Genomic DNA, 8,400 nt, shown 5'->3' on the forward strand with positions numbered 1-8,400 from the left:
GGCTACCTTATCTTCACTCACATCAACCTCAAAGACTTTTACAGCTGCTGAACTTCTCTGGTTGCTGAGCGACTGGATTACTTACCTTTGATAGGTCTTTCGCACTTTGTCACTCGTTTAACCATTGCCACTCGCTTGCTTCAGAAACCAACTGAGTCTCTTCCGGACGACCTCGACACGACAGAAACATAACACGAAAGAAAAAAAAAGAACATACCTCAGTCGCCACAGCCACGTCGACAATGCACTCCTTCAGTCTGCTCATCACAGCCTCGACGGCCTTTGCTGTAGCGATTCCACTACCAGGTAACATATTACACATGCACCAACAGACTTCACCTCACTTCCAGCTAACAGGGTCGTTCTTCTTCTCACAGGCTCAACGTACCCTTCACCACCTTGCCCGTCCACCACCGTCACAGAAAACCTTTCTTCCGCATTCGGTTGGCAACTTGCCGGGACCGTCTCCAGCGCTTCCAGCCTAAGCCAAACTTGCACCGACTTGCAAGACAAGCAACTCCTAAAATGGCTTAATATCGGCCTTGATCTCACCCAGGTTGAGAAATCCGCTTGCGGTACTAGGATGACTTCCGCTTCAGACGTTCTCCCGAAAGTCGTCGTCGCCAATACCGAAACGACCGCAGCCACCCTCACCCGCGCCTTCGCCGCAGACGACTACGACACCTTCGGCTACCTGTGCGACAACCTCTCCTACAAGCGCGTCGCCGGCTTCCTCCTCGACGAAAACACCATCATCAACGCCACCTGCCAACTCGCCGCACCCGGCGGCAGAATCCCCAACCCTGCCGCCTTCAGCGTGCCCGAATCCGAACAGAAAAACTCCTCTGCCATCGCCGCCTACGCCGACGCTCAAAGCCAGCTCTACGCATACCTGTACGCCGCCCAAGCCAGTTCGACTTCCGATCTCGACACCCTCTGCCAGAGCGCGAGTGGCGAGAAGGAAGTTGCCAGTTATGACGCGCTGCAGATGAATGCGGAGCGGGTCCGAGAGACGATTTGTGCCCTGCAAGAGCCGATTTCCGTCGAGCAGGGGAAAGATCAGATGAAGCAGTGGGTTAGTGCAAGCTTCGCGACGGTCTTGGTGAATGCGAGTGGAGTCGAGGGCTTTGCGAGCATGTTGTGTGAGAAGTTGAGTGTCGAAGGGTTGGAGAGTGTCGGGTTGGATGGGGAGTTGGTGAAGAGCTTTGCTTGTAACGCCTGAGGATTTCTTTTTCTTGTTTGATGTTTTTGACTCCGCTCTGCTCTCCCTCCTGCCTTTCTTTCTTTTTGTGTTGGCGAGAGAAAAACTAACCCATGTGGAGGAGATGGATGGAATGGATGCCGATGCATGGATTGATTCATGATGATGGATGGTTTTGTTTTTCTGTTTTCGCATTATTACCTACCTTACTATTCCGCTTCTCTTCTCTCTTTTTTTCGGCAAAAACCCTCGCTTACCTTATGCATACATACCATACCTTATGTATATTTTCGAAACCACCTACATACAACAAGAACAAGAACAAGAACAACAACGCAGAGGAGAAAGGTTCAAAAAAACAATCGACAACAGAGCAAATTTTTGCACAGGAGAAAGGGAAAGGATGGAAATAAAAGGTTTTATATACATATATATATAAACAAACAATTACATGTAACTATTACTACCTACCTATATATACAGAAAGCTTTTGTGACACACTATCTATCTATCCTCGTGCGTACATAGATGTACCTACCTTATCTTTGAATTACAAGTAGCAACATCGTTATCATTATCATTATCAACAACAACAACCACCACTACCACCACGACGAAGAAAAAGAAAAAGCCCAAGACAAAATCGACAACAGAGCAGAGCAAGAATAGAAATATATCTAAAAAGAATGTTTATATAAACAAACAAACAATCTATATCTATATTGTCAAATATACCTACCTACCTACCTTACCTTATACTATAGCTATACTGCACCTTATACTGTACCTATACTGTACCTATACTGTACCTATATTGTACCTTATACAGAAAAAAAAAAGCTTTTTGTAATACAAGTTACCTCCTAAGGTAGGTACCTTCTTTACCTTATCCATTCCCGTGCGTAGATGTATGTACCTAAGCCATCAATTGATACAGTATCTGGATTCTGATGCACCAACCCGTGCCTTATATGTATCTTTGTGCTTAAGCGACATCGGTTATACCCTTATCCATGTCCCAGTTACTAACAGTACCTACCTACCTTACCTTACCTTATACTGTACCTTATACTGTACCTATACAGAAAACCTTTGGTAATATAAGGACCTCGCCTTCTCCATCCATTCCCGTGCGTACACGTATGTACCTAGGTAATATAGGTACCTTACTCTCTGAATTACAAGCAACAACAACAACAACAACAACAACAACAACGGGACCCCAACAAGATATTCACGATTGACAGAAAGAAGAATTGCATGCTGAACAGGCGCGAGGATAGGATTACAATGCGTTTTTTTTTTCCTTTATCAAGACTGTTGAGTCCCAAAATTATGGGACTTTTGCTACAACCTATATCTGCATCACCGCATACGTACACTTGGGTTTCGTAAGAATCATGGTCGTGTCATCGTGAAAGAAATCCAAGAACCAATAAGCATTACCAAGAGACCGCCGAGAAGAATACCAGCTCCTCTAATCGATTAATCAATTGATGATCATCAGCCAATCCACGATATCTCATCAATCCACGATATCTCATCAATCCACGATATCTCATCAATCACCTGTCTGAGCGTCTTCGCCTCCTACGGCCTTCCTCCTCATCAGCGCCACCATGATTGTCACTGGTACTACCTCCGCCACCCAGGAACCCTTCTGCAAGAGTCTTGATGAGGTCTCCTCCCCCACCACGACCACTAAGCAGATCATTAATCTTGGCGGCAAGAGGATCTTCTGGCTTGGGGTTGCCGTGCTTGTCAAAACGATCGGGAAGGTCAATGACGCTATCTTCGTCCTCGGCTCGTCCACGATCGTATTTGTCGTGCATTAGACCAGTGCTACCGCGCTTGCGATCGTCTGCATCACTTCTGTGGCGGTCGCGATCACGGGGTCGGTCACCATCATCGTCGTCATGCGCTCGCTCCTTGCCTTTCTTACGGTGCCGGCGGCGGTGTTTGCGATCGTCGCTGGTCTCGGTGTCACTGTGCCGCTGCTCGGAAGGATCATCGCGCTTTGCATCATCCTTGCGACGAGATGAGTCTGGCGAGTGGGCGATATTGGATTCCAGATCGAATCGCACTCGACTGGAAGAGCGTGGACGGGGAGTCATTACACCATCTGTCAAGCACAAGTCAGCAGGGAATCACTCGAGCACAAAGTCAAACTCAGGGCGCACCTCCTCCGCCGTCCTGAGATTCGCGCTCTTGCTGTACATGTTGCTGATGATTCTGTTGATGTTGCTGATATTCTGCGACGCTGGGCGGTGGCGCACTCACATTCTCAGGATCTCTCCCTCTGCGCCCATCGTCTGCGTGGGGATCGTGAGGGTATCGCTGGTCGCCCGCGTATGGATCGCTTGGGTATGGTTCGCCATAGCCGCCATATTGAGGATCGTACGGCTGCTGAGTGGCTGGCTGATTGGCGTACTCGGCAGGGTTGTATGGAGCATGGGCATGGGCATACTCAGGCTGGGGCTCGATGTTTCCTCGTGGTTGAGTGTAGTCAGCGTTCGGTGGTGGGGGGAAATAGTTGCTGGATGGGTATTGCTGCCCTCCTTGTTGGTAAGGATTGTTGTTGTAAGGATCAGAACTGTTCATAGGTGGTGCGCCGTAGTGGTCGTCGCGTCTGTCATCGTAGTAGTCATCATCATCGCGGCCTGTGTTCCAAAGGTCAGCAATATTCTCACAGTAAGCTAGCACTGGACTTACGTCTATCGCCATGTCTCGACCTTGAGCGGCTGCGCGATCTGCTACGCTCGCGCCGCTTGCTCCACTCATGGGCGGCGACTGCGCCAACACCTGCAGCTCCCAAAGCACCCGCGCTGGCAAGACCACGGCGGCTACGACTCCTACGACTCTTGCTGCGGTGGCGTGTATCAGGACTGCTGCTGTGGCTGCCACCGCGACGGCGGTATCTCCCAGGTTCCTCGTCGCTGTAGTAGCCACGATCACCATGCTCAATGGGTTCGTCGCCATAAGCGACCATGCTAGGGCGTCGAGAGCGGCTCCTGGAGCGGCTTCTATGTCTTCCTCTGTTCAACTCGTCCTCGATGACCATTTCCTTCTTTGCCTCCTTGTTCGCCTTATTCTTCTCGTACAGACCTGCTAGGGCAGCTCCACCCAGACCCGCTGCAGCGATGGGCACTCCTGTACGGACGCGCGACTTGCTACGATCGCGGCCACTCCTGCTACGAGATCTGACCTTTTCGAATATGCCAGCAGCTGCAGCAGATGCCAGACCTGCCTGTGCAATGCGACGGTTGCGATGACCAGGGTCGCGATGCTCCGTACCGTCAGATCCATAACCGTCAGCGCTATGACGTCGTCTCCGTGAGCGGCTGCGATGGTGCACTCGATCGTTTACAATCACCGTCTCTTTGTTGCGGTTCTTGATGGCATAACCAGCAGCAGCGGCAGCGGCGATTGCGGCCAGACCTCCAAGTGCCTTCTGACCACCAGTCAGGTGGTCAAACGAGAAACCACGATCTTCCGACCTTTCTCTCGAGCGCTGTCTTCTGTGGCGTCTCTCACCATGAGCTCGCTCGCCACTATACGAACGACTGCCAGAGCGCCGCCTTCGTCGAGACATGCTACGCACACGCTTGATAGCCTCGGCCCCAACTGCACCCAATGCAGCGCCACCAGCCACAGTGCCAAGTTGACCGCCTACATGCTCACCTTGCGATTTCCTGTGGTGTCTGAGGATCTCAGCTGCTCCGATTCCAGCAAGAGCGCCACCAGCAAGATGACGCCGGCGACTGCCTTTGTCGTCGTCGTCAGATCCGTACCTCGTCTCATGTCGAACGTACTCGTAGCTGTCGTCGCTGTGGTAACCTTGCGAAGCACTGTCGCGAGGTCGAACCTCCGTTTTACGGTCGTAGCTGTCGCTCCGTCTTCGCCTCTCAATGATCCTTCTTTCATAGAAGTAGTCATCTTCAGGCTTCTTTTCCGGCTCTGGGGCTGGTGGAGGAGGCGGCGGCGGCGATTCTTCTTTCTTGACCAGAGTCGTAGTCTCATCACGAACCTCCTCGCGCTCCACAAACTCGTACTGGGGCTCCTCTCGCTTGATAATGATCCTTTGCGGTTCACGACGCTCCTCGCGAATGATGATGGGCGCTGCCTCTCGGCGCTCTTCGCGAATGATGACTGGTGGTTGGGGAGTCGATTCGCGGATGATGATGGGCTGCGGGGCGGGAGCTGGCTGGAAATACTCGGTACTCTTGCTGTAGCGCTCAATGTCATAAGGCCTTTCACGCTCACGCTGAGGCGGAGAGAAGGATCTTTCCCGCTCAAATCGCCATTCGCGGGTTTGAGTGCGCTCGGGAGACGGCGGCGAAGGCGCTCGTATGACCTCTGTCTCGCGCTCCACAACCCTGTACTCACTTCTGGATCGCTCGTGTTCTGGAGAATAGTCGCGATGCACGACTCTGTAGCGAACATCTCTTCTTGGCGAAGGGTCTCTCCCGCGCTCAGCGGTAGTCTTGGTGAATCGAATATCCAGATCGTCGTGCTCTCGGTGAGTATGCACGCTGGGCGCTCTCGTTTCACGGGTCGTCTCCTTGATCTTCCACTCCGTATCGTCATAGTGTCCATAATGGGGGCGATGAGTCCGGTGGGTGCGATGAGTGTGGTTCGAATGGGCCGAAGGAGAAGAGTCGCGGCGCTCGGTGCGCTTGATCACAATCTTTTTGTCCACAGCCTCATCGTCGTTATCGTAGACGGAGCGAGCGATGGACTCGGGCACCTTGTATCGCTTGATCGTGGTATACGAGTTCCTGGGTTCGGAATCGCGCTCAATGTCTGTCTCGCGGTAGACGGTGCGAGTACCGCGCGTGGACATGGCTACTGGCGGTGGCGGACCCAGCCAGAGTCGGTCGGTCCCGAAGCGGTCGTTATTTTTCTTTCGCAGGTGTGGTGGTAATGGTGGGAGTAGTGGGATGTTTCGAGTCTCGTCGTTCGATGTCCAGGTAGGTGAGATCAGGCAGTGGATGTTCTGCTCTGCGCGACAATTGCACACCGGACAGACGAGCACACCTCTCTGAGAATATGGTGCGCCTCAGCTGATCCCGAGCTGCAGCGCCTGCGCGCGAGCGAGCGAGGGTATTGGTGTGTGTCGTGGTGGGTTGTGGTGTGGAGGGCGGGTGGTGACGGATGCCCGGTGTCGTGTAGTAAGGTATGGTAGCTGAACGGGCGAGTGGTGTATCTGACTCTGTATCTGCCTGCGAGTAGTAGAATGTTCCAAGTTGCTGCGGAGGCAGTCGCGATGCAAGTCCAGTTGGGCTGAGATCAGTCAGGCAGGCACGACCTGTAGTAGGTACTGGAGTTCGAGTTACTGTCGTCACTGCCCGCTTCGTAGTCGCTTAGGTAAGCCCCGCTCGTCTTGGGCTCCTTGCACTTTTCCGTTTGAGCCCTCTTCTTCCACACACACAACCGGAAGCCGACACAAGCCCAGGCAGAGTAGAGACGCGGCACGACGACGACGACGACAACTTCAACTTCAACTTCAACTTCAAGGTGGTGGTGATGGTGGTGAGTGAGTGCATTGTCGGACTCGTCGGAGGGGGGGTCAGCTGAAGAAGGCAGCTCTACTGAGACTGACTCTACACCTCACTGAGCCCTCGGAGGCTGCCCTCCCATCTCCATCCCACAGATCCCGACCGCGCCATGTGCGATATGCAAGCTGAGGTCATCGCGTCCAGACTCTTCTGCTTCAGCATGAATGTCTAGAGGTAACTTTATAAAATATATCTCACTACCAACTGCGCTGAAGAGGCTCCGTCACAGCGACGACGACGACGAACAGTTCTACAGAAAAATGCCCTCCACCATGACGGTATTATACCATTCCCATTCATAACTCCGCAGTCTCCGCTCGTCGGCTCCGTACAAATTATGCAAAATGCCGACTGGCTGTCGTACACGGTACAACCACAGTCCACGGCACGACCCTCTCTCTCATCCTTGCTAGACCTGGATCACCGGACGCCCTTGGGCGCACATGCAAGCAGCCTGATCTTGACATGGCCCGTCACATCACCTCTGCCTTCTGAGAAGCGAGCCTCTGCCTCCTCCCTGCCGCACTCGCTTTGGCAAAGTTGCACAACATACAAGTGTCGACGACGTTGCACGACATGACAGGAGGGATATCCGTTGTACGTGCCTACCTTATGTAGATCTCTCTCTCTCTCTCGTCCTCTCTCTCTTTTTGAATTTTGCGCACGCCTGGGACTCTCCCACGCTATGAATTAAATCGTTAGCCGCGCAGACTACCTCCTACCACCTACCGTACGTACACCCTGCTGTCGGAAAAGTATTACCTTGGGAAGGATACCAAGAGAGCGCCGTTTCAGTTGTAGTCCTTTTTCGCTGCCCAATAACTGATGATGACATACACTAGGCCAAGAGATTGCTGTCTGTCTGTCTCTTTATAACCTGTCGCCTTGGCGGTAGTCCTTACAACACGAGTACTAAGAGAATACGGTATACCGAATCAATCCCGATTACATAAGGTAAGCCTACCTACCTCCTACCTAGCCTCTACCTAAGAGGTTAGTTAGATACACAGGTACCTTAATATGTTAGGTACACAAGACAGGGCAGGGCAGTGAGGGCAAGGCAGGGCAGGGCAGGGCAACGACTGGGAGGTAATTTAAACGACCAAATGAGATTTTGCTAGCAGAAACTAGTGTATGTATAGTCGACTTCAGGGCCATACATGTACATGTACCTACCTTAGGTGCATACATAACACCTGTAGGTGGGTATGTAATAGCGAGCTCCGAGAGCGAGAATGCTAGGTTGGTGTTCGGTCGGAAAGTCTTGAAGTCTGACAACGCTAACTACCTCTACGGTAGCCAATGTTGTTTGCATATGCTTGTTTTGTAATGCGGGAGAGACGTTGAGAAATGAGGAGATGGATACTTGTTCTCTTTGTGCTGCAAGTAGTCTAGCTTCCGATTGTACCTGTGTTGAAAAGGGAGGGGGAGAGGGAGAAGGAGAGAGAGGGAAGGAGAGAGAGGGAGAAGGAGAGAGAGAGAGAGAGAAGGAACCTGAAGAGAGAATTCAGGTACATGTATGTGTGAGGTGCCCTGTATATCGGGTGTGAGCAAGCCTCCCTCTTCTTCTTCCTCCTCCTCCTCTTCTTCCGAAAGAGCAGACATTGTTCAACCAGGAGGCCATCATTATCATCATCATTA

At 52.0% G+C, this 8,400-nt stretch overlaps 2 protein-coding genes across 2 annotated transcripts; one reads left to right on the top strand and one right to left on the bottom strand.

Moving 5' to 3' along the window:
• The first annotated feature begins 108 nt into the window (after positions 1–108).
• Positions 109–1,591, top strand: SEPMUDRAFT_149204 (uncharacterized protein). Its single transcript, XM_016905410.1, has 2 exons — positions 109–306; positions 378–1,591. Exons 1-2 carry the CDS (start codon positions 243–245, stop codon positions 1,220–1,222), a joined length of 909 nt encoding a protein of 302 aa, XP_016760693.1. The 5' UTR covers positions 109–242; the 3' UTR covers positions 1,223–1,591.
• An 897-nt stretch (positions 1,592–2,488) lies between these two features.
• On the bottom strand, positions 2,489–6,738 carry SEPMUDRAFT_149206 (uncharacterized protein). Its single transcript, XM_016905411.1, has 3 exons — positions 3,914–6,738; positions 3,382–3,861; positions 2,489–3,323 (listed from the first exon to the last, which is right to left on the bottom strand). Exons 1-3 carry the CDS (start codon positions 6,042–6,044, stop codon positions 2,767–2,769), a joined length of 3,168 nt encoding a protein of 1,055 aa, XP_016760694.1. The 5' UTR covers positions 6,045–6,738; the 3' UTR covers positions 2,489–2,766.
• Between the last annotated feature and the right edge of the window lie 1,662 nt (positions 6,739–8,400).

This window comes from Sphaerulina musiva (genome assembly GCF_000320565.1).
Source record: "Sphaerulina musiva SO2202 unplaced genomic scaffold SEPMUscaffold_5, whole genome shotgun sequence".
NCBI lineage: Eukaryota > Fungi > Ascomycota > Dothideomycetes > Mycosphaerellales > Mycosphaerellaceae > Sphaerulina > Sphaerulina musiva.

Excerpts from the sequence above, each read along its gene's own strand:
- SEPMUDRAFT_149206 (XM_016905411.1), bottom strand. The coding sequence starts at position 6,044 with ATGTCCACGCGCGGTACTCGCACCGTCTACCGCGAGACAGACATTGAG. Across the intron at positions 3,862-3,913 it reads GTCGAGACATGGCGATAGAC|GCCGCGATGATGATGACTAC; the intron begins GTAAGTCCAGTG and ends TTTGGAACACAG. Across the intron at positions 3,324-3,381 it reads ATCTCAGGACGGCGGAGGAG|ATGGTGTAATGACTCCCCGT; the intron begins GTGCGCCCTGAG and ends TGTGCTTGACAG.
- SEPMUDRAFT_149204 (XM_016905410.1), top strand. The coding sequence starts at position 243 with ATGCACTCCTTCAGTCTGCTCATCACAGCCTCGACGGCCTTTGCTGTA. Across the intron at positions 307-377 it reads TGTAGCGATTCCACTACCAG|GCTCAACGTACCCTTCACCA; the intron begins GTAACATATTAC and ends TTCTTCTCACAG.